Source organism: Falco cherrug, chromosome 12, assembly GCF_023634085.1.
Source record: "Falco cherrug isolate bFalChe1 chromosome 12, bFalChe1.pri, whole genome shotgun sequence".
Taxonomy (NCBI): Eukaryota; Metazoa; Chordata; class Aves; order Falconiformes; family Falconidae; genus Falco; species Falco cherrug.
In genome coordinates this window covers 16,190,609-16,207,034 of record NC_073708.1, presented here as the reverse complement: position 1 = coordinate 16,207,034, position 16,426 = coordinate 16,190,609, and the positions used below count along the sequence as shown (strand labels likewise).

At 42.6% G+C, this 16,426-nt stretch overlaps 2 protein-coding genes and 1 non-coding gene across 4 annotated transcripts in view; 1 reads left to right on the top strand and 2 right to left on the bottom strand.

The window, feature by feature from the left end:
- BCAR3 (BCAR3 adaptor protein, NSP family member) overlaps positions 1 to 8,319 on the bottom strand; it is a 115,432-nt gene extending 107,113 nt beyond the window's left edge. Inside the window, exon 1 of one of the 2 annotated variants that reach the window (XM_055724911.1) lies at positions 8,208 to 8,319. The gene's annotated coding sequence lies outside the window, so the exon portion shown is untranslated. Of the gene's footprint in view, positions 1 to 1,866; positions 2,119 to 8,207 lie in introns of those variants that run through there. The other variant, XM_055724910.1, reaches the window with a different exon arrangement.
- Positions 1,692 to 1,777, top strand: TRNAR-UCU (transfer RNA arginine (anticodon UCU)). The gene is given in 2 exon segments: positions 1,692 to 1,728; positions 1,742 to 1,777. It is a non-coding gene; the product is annotated as a tRNA-Arg (tRNA).
- Positions 6,474 to 15,720, bottom strand: DNTTIP2 (deoxynucleotidyltransferase terminal interacting protein 2). The gene is made up of 7 exons (XM_055724961.1): positions 15,569 to 15,720; positions 12,739 to 14,486; positions 10,802 to 10,937; positions 10,010 to 10,105; positions 9,475 to 9,639; positions 8,190 to 8,317; positions 6,474 to 6,561 (listed from the first exon to the last, which is right to left on the bottom strand). Exons 1-7 carry the CDS (start codon positions 15,671 to 15,673, stop codon positions 6,474 to 6,476), a joined length of 2,466 nt encoding a protein of 821 aa, XP_055580936.1. The 5' UTR covers positions 15,674 to 15,720.
- Between the last annotated feature and the right edge of the window lie 706 nt (positions 15,721 to 16,426).

The following is a 16,426-nucleotide window of genomic DNA, read 5'->3' as shown; positions in this document are numbered from 1 at the left end:
CTAATCAGCTTATTTCACATCGATTTGATTAGCGTTCTGGTTCCTCAGATTTTAGGGTGCACTTATTTTCTTGGGTTTTCCCACTCTCCTGGATACCGATACTTTTAAATTATTGTGAAATGAAACATGAGATTCTCACAAAACCATTTTCCTGCATAACGTAGGCCATGGCACTCCAGAGCAGATGTCCTTCCAGTCCTGTCCGGTCCACTCCAGCCCCAGGTCACGCTCCTGAGCCCTCCGGCTGGCAGCCCCGCGCCCCCTCGGGTGGCCATGGGACAGCTGAGATAGGCTTTGCCTGGGCTCAGGATTCAGTTCTGGGAAGGATTCAATAAAGAATAACCTCATACTCTTATCTTTGGGGGTTTCTAATATACCTACTCTTTATTAAAAAAATTACATCAAAGACTTGTTTCAGACTATAATTACAGCTTTTAAGGAAAAATCTTGTTTTACTGAATCCACCACGGGTTTTACTGTGATTTTAGGACAGATATAGTTCAGACATTGTTCCCTGTAATGGATTTAGTAATAGGCATTCACAGTGTTTGGAACAATGATCAAGTATATTGTAATTGAAAATACTGTCACATAATAGTATATTATTTCCTAATTTATTTTCTTTTTTTGTCCTTTCCATTTACAAGGTTTTTTTTAATGTCTCCAAAATACTCTCAGTCACTCATTTCCAAGTGCAATTCCTACACCCTCTTTCTCTACCTGTCAACTCACAGCAAGTTTCTGCAGTGTCTAGCAGAAATTACAGGGCCACATTTTCACTGGTCGCCAACGTCTTGTGTTTCAGATTCCCACACAGTTTTTTTGTCTGATGTGGCACAGGAAAGCCAGCAAAACCCTGCAGTGCACGTGATGTCCAGTAAACATAACCCCAGTTTTCTAGGTTCCTTTAATTCAGATGCTATGGTTTAAAAACAAAACCAAAAACCCCATAGTTAGACTGTCCCTAAAAACCTACAGTGCTGGAAATCACCAATGTTAAAATAACATGTTTCCGAACAACTTTAGAACCGACCTAGTGTAGTTTCCATATCCTTGATGCTACAACTGAAAACTTTTTTGCCTGAAATGTTCACATTTACTAAAAGCACATTATAAATAACTGCAACGTCACAAATGTTCATATTTGTTAAAGCAGAATCATTTGATCCAATTCACCAATGTATCACCTTCATCTGTGTAAAAAGATTCAACCCTATAAAGATTCCATATGCAAACTGAGGGGCGTTTGGAGGAACAGCTCCCCAGCATAAGGCAATTGCGGAATATAATCATATTCCTCCAAACGTGAGGATTAATATTGAAAACTCCCAAGTAGGATGATGACTAATATTTTATATTGATTATTGATGAGCTTAAAAAAAAAACAACAACAAAACACGAAACAACGGCGCGGCCCTACGGGGAGCGCTCAGCACCAGCTGCGGGTCCCATGCGGCACGCGCAGGCTGCCTCCAGAGCCGTTGACACGGCGGCTTTGAAGCCCAAACCGATTCATACCGGTTAAAAAAAAAACAACACCCCCCCGAAAGCCCCTTCCCCAAAACCATCCGACACCAGACCAAGCATTCGGCGCTCGCGCAGCCCGGGCCCCGCACAGCCGCACGCGGGGGCGCGGGCCGGTGGGCGTCGCGCGCAGGCCCTATGGGCGGTGTGCAAACACTCCAACAGGTGGCTCCGTGGCGCAATGGATAGCGCATTGGACTTCTAGAGGGTTGAAGGGATTCAAAGGTTCCGGGTTCGAGTCCCGGCGGAGTCGTGTTTGCCCTTTTCTTTCACCATTTTTTTCCCCCCCCCGCCCCCTCACCCTTCTGGCTGAAATCCCCGCGTCCCTCTCCTGTCCCTTACCTCACCGTCGGAGCAATCCGGTCGACCGACCTGGCGCTTCCCTGCGGCCGGCTCCCCGGGCCCGCCTCCCGCCGTGCCTGACGGAGAGCGGGGGAGGCGGGGAGCGGGCGGAGACAACGGCACCGGCCTCCATGCCGGGCCGCCTCCGCTCCAGCCTCCGCCGGGCCCCGGCGGCACCCACACGCTTCACCGCCAGCCAGAAGGGTGGCGGGCGGAGGACGGGTGCCGCGCCCCCCGCTCGACTCCGCCGCCTCCCCCCTCTCGCCCTCAGGCAGCGCCCGGCGCGGCGCCCGCCGCAGCCCTCCCCGCCGCGGGGGGAGGGGCGCCCCGGCAGCCTTCCCGCCGCTTCCGCACGCAGCAAGCGTTTGCAGGCGCCGCCAGCAGGCACCGAGCAAAGCGCTGCGGCGGCAACGACCCTGGCGAGCGGGCCGGTGCCTGCACACCCGCCCGTTCCCGCGGCCCCGTTCCCGCGCCCGGCCGGGGCAGCAGTTCCGCGGGCACAGAGACGGCGCCGCCACCGCCCGCACGGCTGAGCGCGCAACCCCACCTGACCTCAGACCGGCTTTGCTTCCCAACTTACACGTACCTATAGATCTAAGCAACAACCGGTAGATAGAAGTTGAAAAGCCATTTCCATCAGCAATCAAAAAAAAAACCCAAACAAACAACAAAGACTTGTCTGGCAAAATACAACACAGTAGCAGCACTGAACAAGCCTTGATTTTGCTTAGGACTGAATAAATTGCAAATTAATTATTTTATTCACGATTTATTTTTTTCAATTTCTATGTGTTTTAATAGCCTCTTTTTATTCCTGCATGTGTGACTACAGCCTCTTTTCCAAACTATTAGTTTCTTTAAAAGCAGTAAAGGAAAAATCCAGGTAATTGAAAACGAGACACCCCTGGGAACAGCAACCATCACCATGCTGCTGCATGTAACCCCCTCAGGAATGCCAGCTCGCCATAAAATACACATAGCCCTTCACAGAAACATCGGACTTTCCCAGAATTTGAAGATAAACAGCAAAACCGAAAACCTCTCTACATTAACCCCATTAAAAGCAACTCAATCTTATCACAGAAGACAATTCATCTGTGTTTCAGTCACTTCCAGCAATGCACTTCCATCCAAATGCCATTTCTTTTTCTACTTTTTGTATTTAAGGATTACTAGATAAGATTTGCTTAGTTCCTAATGAAAGAAACTTGAAGGCAGATATTTTTTACATATACATTTGCATGTTGCAAGCAATATTTACATAATCGATACTGTAAAAATGCAAAAGAGTTAAGGGCTACAGTCCAAAACAAAAAGGGAAAATTTGCAGATTGGAGGAGCGGGACACTTCCTAGGGCTAAGCTCGGGGACAGCTCTCCTGCGATCCTGCCTGTGTAACAGATTCTAATGTGAATGCAAGCAGAAAAGTATAGGGACACAATTCCATAAAATACTTGCATGAAGATGGTTTTGAGGAAAATGTTGCATGAACATCGTATTTCAGAATGCATAAAGAGAACTAGGAGAAAAAAATTCAAGAACTATAGTAGGCAATATAGATTGGGCAGATGCTGCTTGTTACAAGTGTATGGAGTAATTAAAAAAAGAAAGCAATGTAAAGAGGCAGTTTAATAATCAATAATAATCCTTACATCTGACTGAATATTAAGAACTTTTTTACCATGAGGAGAGTTGAGCAGTGGAGCTCTCGGAGTTGTGTAGTCTCCATCCGTGTATGTTTTCAAGGCCTGACTATAAAGCCCTGAGCAACCTGGTGTAACCACCTGCTGTAACCCTGCTCTGAGCAGGAGGCTGGGCAGGACAAGCTCTCATGGACGCCCACAACCTGCCTTATGGGCTCCAAGTCTTAGCAAGACCCACCCAGGTAGGCTCCTGTGGTGAAGACAGGACTTGTTAAAAATGAAGAGATCAAAAGTGGTTTTATCACATGGAAAACAGCAGTGGTAAGAAGACGCCTTCAGTTTTGAGGAGACTTAAGTTGATTGCAGAGAGATTAAGACCCTCAGAAGAAAGAAAGAGGACAAAGTGTGAACAATGAGAGCATGACAGAGAAAGGAGAAATATTTCACCTGCTCCTGAGCAAACCATGCCGCTAGTGGCACCACCTCAGCCCCTGTCAGCCTAACCCCTTTTCCTCATAGGCTTGTGGTTGCAACATCTAAGAGATGGACCGTGCACTCACTGGGCTATACAACCATTGGATAGTCTCTGCCTCAACGGCAAGGAAAAAAAAAAAGGAATACTGGCAAAACCAAGGGGAACATGAAGAAACAGTAGAAAGGAATAAATTCCTGTTCATACAAAACATTCCAGTGACCTCCAAAACAGCAATAGGTGCACATATAAAAGACCCAGCACGGTACCTATTGCTCTTTAATCTCTGGGAAATTTCTTGTTAATAATGGTTTATGTCAATAAAGGCAAAATTACAAAATAACACAAATATTTCTGACAGCCATTAAAAGAAAATACCACTTGCAATTGACAGGCAGTTTCTCAAATGCTATTAGTGTTTCACAAATAATTTTTGAGGTATTTTAGTATTTTCAGAGAAATCTGGTAAGTTTAGGCAATCATGTGCTACATTTTGTTTTTACTCTCCCCCCAGCAACTTAAACCTTAGGTCAATCTCAATCAAATTTAACTGGAAGGTAGAGGAGTCCAAAATACTGCCTGTCTACGCTTTTATGAAAACTGGTGGTTAAGAAAAGGTAAACTAGTACCTTATCTGAAAGAGGCTGAAGCACAAGCTCAGGCAACAGCTGACTGGCAAACACAACCTGCAAGTACTACCCTGCAGCCCAGCAAACGCTGTCTACTCCATCTCACCTCTTCTTCCCACAGAACACGGGCACTTGCTGAGCACGGTGTGTGGCAAAACAAGACACTGGAAAAATCAAAGGAAGGGAAAAGATGCAGAAAGTAAGCCAAATCCCTCAACTAGCCGTGTTGTACACGAAGTAATTCCTGTAAGTAGCTCCTGAAGCAGCTTGAGCAACAGACAGCTGTTGCTTGCTGTGCAACACCAAAGCTTGCTTTTCTCTTTTAAGGTCCTTCAGACTTGTACATTGCTTTTCCAAAGTTACACTTGAACATCCCTGGATGCAACAGAATGACAACTACTGTGGTGCCTTTTCTTGCCTCAGTGTTCAGTGCTTCCATATCTCACCCAGAGAACAAGACGCCATAGTTGGTTTTATTGCCTTTTTTATCATTTACTGAGAATCGACGTATTGGCATATGTATTATTGCAGAATTGTATTAGAATAGCATCTGCATGTTAGTTGACACTTGGGGACAGGTGGTTCTACTTGTATGTGTTTGATACTTCCCAATGAATTTACTTTACTCTGCACACCACTCATCTCCAGGCCATCAAGACTTTCTAAGGAATCTAGATTCTCATCTGTCTGCAGTAGCAAAACATTATAGTTAACTTGCAAAAGAATATAAAAAAACCCAAAGGATTTCGGGGAGATTTCTTTCAAGCTTCAGTTGGTGATCAATCTATACGGTGGTGATCAATCTATACCAGCTACTTCCAGCACAAACAGCTAATCCTCAAAAAACAACAACTCCTTATTCTCAGTAGCAGAAAATTCCATGGTTAAACACTGGTCAGGAGCATACTTCTTGTTTATGATTTGCAACCTTTAAAATCCAGTGCTTATATGGTAAGAAAACAATCAACACCAGTGGTCCTCTGACAATCCCTTCTGAATCTTTCTTACCCAATCCACCTAAGACAACGTAGTGACCGTTTTGTTTCTTCTATTAGCCGTCTTTTCTGCTACCTAAGGGCAGTAACTGAGTTATGCTAACTGTAACAGCAATATAACTAGGTCATTAAAACCCAACCAAACGCCACAACAGTTCTGCCAATCACGAAAGGTTATGAGCAGTCACTAAAGAGGAACTGACCTGATGGCATCTCTGGTTCTATAATGGTAGCAGAGGCCTTCCAAACCATCCGTTTACCTGAAGAGCTATTCCGAGTCAGCTACCAGACCCCAATCTGCACACCACACCCTTGACAATGGACCCCCCACTGTCAAGCTGTGTTCAGAAAGATCATTAGACAATTATCAATGGTACAAATTAATAAAAGCAACATATAACTGAATTTTAAAATTATATATATACGTTTACACTATTTTATCAAACTATATGTAACATATTCTTTATTGATTCATTATACTTACTTATATATATATTTTTTTATATATATATAAATATGTCTATGTATACACCAAATTCCAGGACATTCCCAATCCTATTATGGTCAGTGTTGAAATAAACCCTTCACAGCCAAATTATTTCTCAGTACTTTCCATTACAGAATTGACCACCAGCACCACTGACAAGACATAGAAAAATCTGTTGTGGCACATAAATGGTGCCAACATGAATTACACACGTAACTTTAAATTGAATTTACTAATTCACTGATGTAAAGCCTGAAGCCTGAAATGACCACAGTCCATGAGGCTGGACTTTGTGTTCAGATTTAACAGTATGCTTTCACATTATTATCTTTTTACATAAACATTAATTTCAATACTTGAATTTAAAAATCTAGATTAAATTTAGATACCTGATAATTTGGCAAAGCTCCCTACCAAATTCTCACTGCAAGAAATTCCCTGAACCTCAATTTGCACATGATCTGCAAACCTAAAAAAGAAAACACCACAACCAATGCATTCTGTAGAACATTTTATAACAATTAAGTTGTTCCAGCTTGTTATTTTTCTTCAAGTCTTAATTGTGAAATTTCCTCTTCTTCCGATTCTTCTTCCCTGCTGCAAAAGCTGCTTTTTCACTCATGATCTCCTGATACTTCTTTTTATTATATCTGAACAAAATAGATAGTTTACTTTTAAGCATGGTAAACCAAAGTTCAGGAAAAGGTAACATGGAAAGTACTCTACATACGTAATTTGCCAAACAGTTCTCTTGTATTTTCTGAGTCAGGTTTCTTTAATTTTATACACTTATGTGTAGGTAACGGGAAATCAACAATTGAATTAATGATAAATGTAGGTAAATTTGTTTTGGAAGTAAATTTGATTGAAGAATCATTAATTTTGGCATAAGCAGGAGGTTCTTCATTGCATATGCAATCACATTTGGACAGTTTGCTAAAACACTGCTACTGTTCATCATGGGAAGACTCATCAATTTCAACAATACTACAGAAAAATTATACCCATTTTTATACTGCCTTCTCAGCAAACTCAAGATAATCACCCTTACTCGAGTACTCAAGACTGAAACCCAAGATGAGATTAACACTAAACAACGAACAGGGTACAAGTTGCTAGCTCCTCACAGTAGGGATTCTTAGGTACCTGTACCACAGCTCAGTGCACGCTGAGCAGTATTGAGCCTTTTAATAGCAGCACTGACAAGTATTTGCACTAATGCTAAAGTATCTGCTTAAAGCCCTTAATTAGCCACAGCATGAATTAACTGATCCAATTTCAAAGACATTAATTTTTAAAAACAGCTTCTAATAAATGCCTTATAAATCAGGTCAAGCCAGAAAACTGGTTAAGAAATGGCTGTACTAACTTGCCTTCCCAACACTAATAATTAATTTACAAGCCTGACATTAACCTTATAATCTCAAATCATGCACTACTTCCAAAAAAATGTCATTATGTGAAAAAGAAGTGCATATTAACATAACGTAGTAACCAATATCAAAATGTATCAACTAAGGGATCTACTCCAGAAACTGCAGATTAGCCAGACATTACTTAATCCAATCATTGTCTTAAAGACTGTAGTGTAATTTTGACTCCTATGACAGGTGGCAGACTGACATGCTTATAATATGAAATCATATAAACTTTCACAGAATTATAGACAGCACTTTTCTATCAATTATGCCAAGAAAAATTAATCAGTCTTTAAACAACAACAAAAAAATGCATGCATAGGCATATATCAGTTATTCAGAGCCCTTGGGTTTTGGCATAAGCCTGTGTACACACTTCTTTTGAAGTGAACCAGAATACGGCCGATAAGTTATCTCTTCAACAAAGACATTATTTTAAAAGTGGCTGCCAATAGCGATGACCCAAGTTGGATAAAACCCTTTCATAAGACAAAAAATATGCTGTCTCAGTCTAATTATCCCCTGTCCCTTAGATCTTCTCAACAGCAGTGGTGCTGAAGTGCTAAAGCAGATGAGTAAGTACTCTTTGAAGTATAAACCCACCTCCCCAAGATGAATAAAAACAACAAAAAAAAGCTGACATAGTTAAAAATACTCCTCTCTTATATATCAGAATTACCAAACTGTTTTTAAATACCTTCTAAACTCAGAATCTGCAAGCAGCTCTTCAACAATTGTTCTCTTCCTTTGTTTCTTAGGGATTCGACTATGGTAAAAGTCTATAGGAGAATCAACCACAGTTCCAACCTAAAAAACAGAAATGAAAACACTGTTACTGAACAGCAAGATGCTGATTTTGCCTTTTTTTTTTTTGTTTTTAACTCCTCAGCAACAAGTGTAAAGACACCTACAGAGAAAAGCAGAATTGTATCCTACGGAAGTGCAAAATACCGTAAGAAATCAGCAATGTTTTATATGCAGCAGAGAGACTTTTTGCCTCATTATTTAGTGCACAGAGGACAGCTTGAGTTTTAAGACTGTACAGATGTCAACACTGGACTGCTGCGTCAATGCTTGTATTCATAAAAGAAATCCAGTTCTTAACATTTTACCAAGGAAGGAAAGGAATGACCATCCTTATGACCATCATAACTCTTTCTTGTCTCTGTCATCATGATGGTTTTACTAGAAGGCTACACAGCAGTTCACCCAGCTCTAACACAAGGGCTTCATCCTGGAATGCATCAAGTTTTTTCCAACCAGCATGTTAGCCAGTTCTGATGATTCAGGTTAGCGGTGGAGACAGACGGAGTATGTTTCATACAGTGAAGACAGACCTGAGCCTATCTCATTATGTGGAACATTCCTGTCTAAGTTTTTCGATGCCCAGAAACTTCAAAACATGCAAGATCCATCCTTTAAAGTCAAGCATTAATATTTTAGAGAAATGAAAACATTTTCCTCAGGCATGCTAACTATTCAAATAGGCCTAAGTTGACGGAAGTCTTATTTCTATAGTTTCTGCAGTAATTATTTTCTTTATGCAAACCACTTCAAAGCCGAGAGCTATAGCAGCAGAAATTCTGGCTGATCACAAAGCTAGCTGTCTCCATTCAAACTGTATTAGCTAGTAAGAAAATAAATGCTAATTATTTTCTAAGCACTTGTTAAAAAAAGGCAAATACTTTAAAAAAAGCAGGGAAAACGTCTGCTGAGGGTTTGAATATGGATTAAGTCAGGCGTTTGTTCACTATTGTGAGATCAGCTGAAATTAAAAACCCCAGCATATACACATATGTAATATAGAGTTAAGCAGCTGTAAACTACAGCCAAAAAATCAAAATACTTTATTAATTAAGGTAAGAAAGCAAACAAGCATAAAGGCTACCTACAAAATAGGCAGGGAGTAAGAATAGCTGTTCAAAACTTCAGCAGTACAATGCAACCTTCCGCTCCTTCCTTACCTGGAAGTACTTGGGTAGACCATCTCTATCATTCTTCTTATAAAAATGCTTAGGGTCCAATGAAGCTCTCATCTTCAAAACTTTTAGATCATTTTTCAGTTCACTTGTGATTTCTGGGGCTTTCATACCAAACCAACCGTCACCTGTTGTTTTCTCTCGCTCTGCCTAGGGTACAATACCAAGAATAATAAATTTGCATTCAGCAATCAGCACAGGATAGCACAGGGAACTCTCCCCTCCTAAAGATGGATAAAGCATTTAGAACATAACTGTACCTTTAAAAATCCTATTTTACGACCCTTACAATAAGGTCATCAGCACTGTATTAACGACAGATTTGTACCACCTCAGCACATCATCTTTCACTTCACTGCCCTGGTGACTAAAAGGATAGCTTTTCAAAGGATGGCTCAAGGAGGTCACTGAATTGCAGCTCTTCACTTCCAGTGAGGCTTGTGTATACACACAGTCCCACCACGAGGCTCGCTACCAAAGTCTGGTTTGTTATTTGAGGCATTATCAGTTCTTCACTTACCCTGCGCTGTTTCTTCAGTTGGTGTAGTGACTCCCTGAAGGGTGGGACACACTCCTTTTTTTCAAAATCTGGAGTTATTACACTCTTCTGCAAGAGCTGTAAGAATTTTTTTTAACATTAAGACAGTCATCTCACTGATACGAATTTCACTGCTTAACCGTATTTACCGAATCTACTAAAGGAATCACACAGAATCTAAGCAAACATCATTAAGACAGTATTTCAGCTTCTTTGATCCCCAACAAAAGTAGCAGGGATCTTCAAAACAGAACCCAGGCCAACAACAGAAAGCAGTTGGCTAGCTCTGGAAGAAGTGAGATAGCAAATGCTCTAGAATGGCTATCATGAGTGAGCCTAAGAAAACAGTCTCAAGGAAAATAAAGACATGCCCTTTATCTCAAAGCGTGCTTTTGAAATAAAATTGCTAATTCCATATTAAGGAGAGTACAGACCTCTATTTACTGAAATTCATTCTTGCTATGGACTAAATATCTTGTGAGCTGAAGGTCTGCTAACGTATCATTAGGCAAAACTGTGGGCATCATCAACTTCTTTTTATTTTACAAGATAATGCTGGTATTTGCGTTGCTTTTCAGTTTCTGAAGTGTCGCATTTATTTACATTCTTACCATTAAACCCAAATGTAAATCCACACTTTGGCCAAGAAGAATGGAAGCTCTAAGCAAACTGTAAACCAGGACATTTATTTGAAAACAAGTACACCAACCTTATCAAATTAACATCTTTGTGTTACTGCAGTCACAGGTAACTGCTTAATTGTAAACACATTACCTGGTCCTTCTTTTTCTCCTTCAGTTGTTTAATTACACTTGATTCAGGCTTCTGTTTTTTTGCGTCAAAACTAATATATAAACCTCCAAGCTTCTTGATATTCAAACCAGGGTCTATGCTGCTGGAAAGATGTAAACTAAAAGACAAATAGTTAATGATTAGAATATTGCAATAAGCATGCAACTAAACCTTCTACTGTCCTCTAAGAAAGATAAACAGAAAAAATATTTTTCTTATTTTTTCCACTTTAGTGCAGTTCTGCAATGATTTTAAGTCTCAGCGTCTAGAATAAATTTATAATTTAGAGATGATAGAAAATGAAGGGGAAAAAAATTGTGCCATTATATGAAGTGACAAGTTTATTAAAGAACAATACCTGTGGAATCACTTCCACAAATATTTCCACATTAACTCTAATGCTGTATTCTTAACTTAGATAATCTTACTATATTCTATAAAACTGAATTCTTAGTTCACTTAACCTTGTCAAAAGAACTCATGACCAGCACCCTTCTTCAATGCATTGAGAAGCTTCCTAGCTACAGAGGAAAAAAAACCACGAAAGCACAAACATACGGGTGGTAAAAATACCATCAACTCTTAGTGAAAAGTATGAAGAAGCTACAATTCATTGTAGAAATGTTTTAAGTCCTCTGTGTAACAGTACTAGGAATAACATTATTAAACACTTCAAAGCTACCATGTTTCACATTTTTTTCATTACTTCGTTTGGGCAGCTAAAGGAACGTAGCTGCAAACAATGTACGAAAGTGGACTCAAAAGGAGGTTTTTGATGACAAAAATGCTTAAAATCTACAAAGTATTATGGAGAAATATGGTAGTATCTAAAGAGGTACAACGGATATTGAATACTCAGTAATACAAGCCCTTTACAACTTTCTATTAAACTGTGACTGATCTGTTGTAATGTCTTTACACTGAATACTTGGCTAAGTTTTTGTAAGACTTCCGGCCTACCTGAAGGTTTTCAGAAGATTAAGCTTTGTTTATCCAACCTCAACAGAGTACGACGCTTTAAACATATGAAGCGTATAAAGGGATTTCAGCAGGAGTCAGACTACAAGAGCTCAAGAGGTCTCATCCAACCTGAATTATTCTATGATTATATATGATTCTATGAAATCAGCTGGGCTGATTTCACTTGAAGTGTCACTGTTCAACAGCGCAAGAACTAAAAAATATATGTGGGCCTACAAGAAAGCTGGAGCGGGACTTTTTACAAGGGCACGTAGTGATAGGACAAGGTAGAATGGCTTTAAACTTAAAAAGAGGGTAGGTTTAGATTAGATGTAAGGAAGAAATTCTTCACTACGAGGGTGGCGAGGCACTGGCACAGGCTGCCCAGAGAAGCTGTGATGTCCCATCCCTGGCAGTGCTCAAGGCCAGGCTGGATGGGCTTGAGCAACCTGGTCTAGTGGAAGGTGTGACTAGTGGAACTAGACAATCTTTAAGGTCCCTTCCAACCCAAACCATTCTATGATTCTGTTTAGGATTAAAAAGCATAATCTAATTAGGCAATGTATAAGGAATTTACTGGACTTTTTGTTATTTATAACCAAACTAAAAGATCAACAATTAAGAAAACTGGCTTAAATAAGCAATTATATCAGCCTGACCATTTAACCCAGTTTCACATTTTATTTTTTTAAGCTGAACAAATATAAGGCCTCCAGATGCCTAAGTATTTCAGAGTTCTGCTCTCTGAAACAAAATTGAAAAAAAACCCAGACCCTCAATTTATGGCCTATATTTTTATTTCATACGCTGTACAACCCCACTTCCCATGTCAATACGACTTACGTGATGAGACTACCCTCTCATTTATTCCACATCATTTAGCACTTAATCTATATGTCCTATGCACATATGCTTGAATGAAATGAAAATTCTTTAGTTATTCCCAGAAAACTACTTACACGTCAATCTTAGTTTTCAATAAATCATCATCTTCATCCTTCTTATCTTCATCTATCAATTCCTCTTCAGCATCTTCCAGATCTGAGGATTCTTCACCTTTTTCACTTCCTTCGTGCTTACTATCAGCATCACTATCTTGGTCTACCTGATCTAGATAATACTTCTGGCTGGAACTCATGCCAGGCTCAGTATCAATTACAAAAAGCCCTTCAGCATGCAGTGAACCGTTCGAAGATTTTTTGAGGGAAGGAGTCCTCTCATCTGCTTCGTTGTAACACAGTTCCTCTTCAACTGTATTTACGGACAGTACAGCACTATTTTCAGATTCATCACTTTCATCTTTGCTCAGAAACAATACAAGAGAACTGTTTCCAGTGCTTGAACTTTCAGAGTTGTGGAATACAGATTCAGCATGTTCTCCTGTTTGGTCTTCACCACTGTCCGTATCGATTTCAAGCATCCTGCATCCACCAATGCTGTCAGTACTTTGTACAACAGCTATGTCCTTTTGTGAGCTACTCACTGCCCTAGGTTGCTCACCCTTTCTTGGTTTATCAGCATAGGTGAAAGACTTCCGTGCACCTGCCTCAGCATCTTCTCTTTCGCATTCCAGAATTTTTTTATTTTTGTTTGGTGTTATTTGCCCTTGGGATTCTAAAAATTGTTTGGGACTCATGCAATCAGCCAGGGAAAGATCCATATCCTCTAGTTCCTCCTCCCTCACAAGTATTTCACTGTGTTCTTGTATTTGGCCACATGCTTTCTCTGAATCATCCACCCCAACCGACTCTCTATTTTTTATTGCTTTTTTCCCAGGTGATTCAATGTCACTTTGTTTCATTTCTGTAGGACTGCTGGGTGTCACATCATTCAAAACCACTCCTTCCGGGTCTTCACTCTGGGTTGTACCGGCAGATTTGGAAGAACATTTACTTTTAGGTGAACTGGATTCTTTATTACCCTCAGTGACAGAGGAAGCATCTTCTGTGTCAGAGACAAGTTTTGCAGCAGGTCTAGCATCAGAAATTATTACTGGCTCAGATTTAATGGTGTCCTCAATTAAATTCTCATCTTCTGAAACAATTTTGTTTCCTTTCTCAGTCTGCTTAGTATTATCTGCTTGTGATTTCACTTGCATGCTCCTAGTAATTCGTTTGCTAGTGCCGGACGGTTCCATACAAGAATTCAGACAGCATGACTCTGCATCAGAAATATCTTCACTCTGGACTTCACAAGCTCTATCCGCCTGCAATTTCTTTCTGCTTTGCCTGCTTCTTGTAGTTCTGGTAACATTAGGCATCTGGACACCAGAAACTGCAGAGGAACAAGACTCGGCTTCAGAAGCATCATCTTCATCCACAGTCCTTCTTAACTTATTTAGAAAAGCTGTTTTGTCATGTCTTTTTTTGTCAGGATAATCCGGCTGATAAGGAACTACAATTTGTCGTCTTCTTGTTACTCTAACAAACAAAGGTGTCTGAAGACCTGACACAGCAGAGCAGTTTGATTCTGTTTCTGACACATCCCCATCGGCTTGTGGTTCAGCAACCGACGGTGCTGAATTAACAACTGTGTTCTCATTCCTAATAAGTTGCAGCTCTAAGCTATCACTGACATCTGACTTTGCTTCTGTATGTTCCAGCTCTTCCGACTGAGATTCCTGAATTACCTCTGGCTTACGAATTGATTTAGTTCTTCTTCTAGTCATCCCCGTAGACACAGGAGTACTAATTTCATTGGACACCATCTAGAAAGGGAATAAAAATAAGAAGTGTGCTATTGGCAGATAAAAAAAAAAAATAAAGAAGATGCTATACAAATCACCAACAATCTTTTCAAACAAATCAGCTCTATAAATCACCAACAATCTTTTCAAACAAATCAGCTCAAGCTGACAACATGTGACATGTCTCTGTTTAACGCTACCTATGTGGAAGTATTAACAAACCCTCCCTTGCTTATCTGTTCAGTCTACTGTCTTTTGGTCAAGGCAGGGGAAGAAACACAGGCATCTGTTAGAAAACATAAATAAAGACAAATATAAATATAAATAAGTATCTCTTAAATCTAGTAAGTCCTGGCAAGCTGTCAAGGGAAACAAATCCAGAAGCAATGCTTAGAAACATCCAAAGATTTGCTCAACTGTAAACTGCCGAAGCCCAGCAACCAGCAGAATGTGCCCCAAAATGGTTTCCATAAGTGACGTTAGCAGTTTTAGGAGCAGAGTGGCCTCACACCACCAGCACCACTAGGTATAATCTGCTTCTTTAACGATGCCTGTAAGTTACCTGGAAGGCAATTAAAAATTCTGGCAAGAAAAAACCACTCCGCAACAGCAGGATCTTCCCAAAACACAGCGCAATGCTGGATCAACATAAACCACACTGCCTACAGGGTCAGTATTTACTGGAGCGTTTGTGTGTCTAGTGGAAAACCTACTGAGAAATACTAAGTGAACTGCAGTACAAAATTGAAATAAATAAATACACAAATACCCTAGCCTTTAACTCGCAGCGTTAAGTGGGTTAACACCCGACAAGGGCTGCCAGCGCCGAGGGCCCGGCGGCAGCAGCAGGGCCGGGGCGCACCGCGAGCGGCTCCGCCGCAGCGCAGGCCGGGAGGCGCAGCAGCCGGGCACGGGGTTGCCCCCGCCCCCGGCCCGGCCCCGCCGCCGCCCCCGCCGAGCCCCACGCAGCCGCCGAGACCCGCCGCGGACACCGAGGCCCCCGCGACGAGGCCTTGTGCGTGCGCGGAAATGGCGGCTGCTACTGCTGCTGCCGCCGCCGCCCCGCCCGGCAGCCGGCTGCCCCCCCGCTCCACTCCTCTCACCTCCGCTGTCCCAGCGGGCTCGGGCCCCGAGGGGCGGCCGCCGCCGCCCCCGGCCCGCGGCCCCTGCCCCCGGCCCCGCGCCGCCGCCCGCCTGGTGGCCACCATCTTGTGGGCTGCGCCGCGCCCGCGCCTTCCGGCCCCGCCCGCCCCTTCCGGCCCCGCCCACAGCGGCAGCGCGGCGGCCCCGCCCCGCGGGAAGCGGGCACACCAGCGGGCGGGGGGCTGCCCCTGCCGCCAGGCCACGCAGGCCCGGACCGCCCGGCAAAGCGGGATGGCACCGCGGGCGACTGCGATACGGGGGGCGCGCTGCGGGGAACGCCTGCAAGGCACCGCTTCGAAACCTACAAGAATTTAAAAATTTTAATTCCAACTTTGCGCTTCCCCGTGGTAGGGAATCCCCCTCTCCCACTCGTGACGCCGAACAAACCAGCCAGCCCGGTAGGTGTCACACTAGCCGCGACTCCAGGAGAGCGGAGCGCAGCCCCCGTGCTGCAGGGCCCTGCCCCCAGCCGGCAGCTGCACGGCGGCAGCGTGCACCCGCCGGCAGCCGCCCCAGCCCGGCTCCAGCACCGCTCCTGTGCCGCGGCCCACGCACCGACCCCGGCAGTTAACGGTGCCGCATGCCACCAGCCAGCGGCACAGCCGGGAGGCACAGGCAGCACACGTCCACCCAGCAGCAGCGCCCAGCCCTGGCTGGCGGGGCAGCTCACAATGAAACCCATTGTAAAAATGATTCTGAAACTGACACACACTGACCCAACGTTTAAAAAAAAAAAAAAGACATTTTGATTAGGAGAAAAGAATTCAAGCTTTTATTGATACATTACTAGTTCCAGTCCCCCAACTCTCTCACTGATC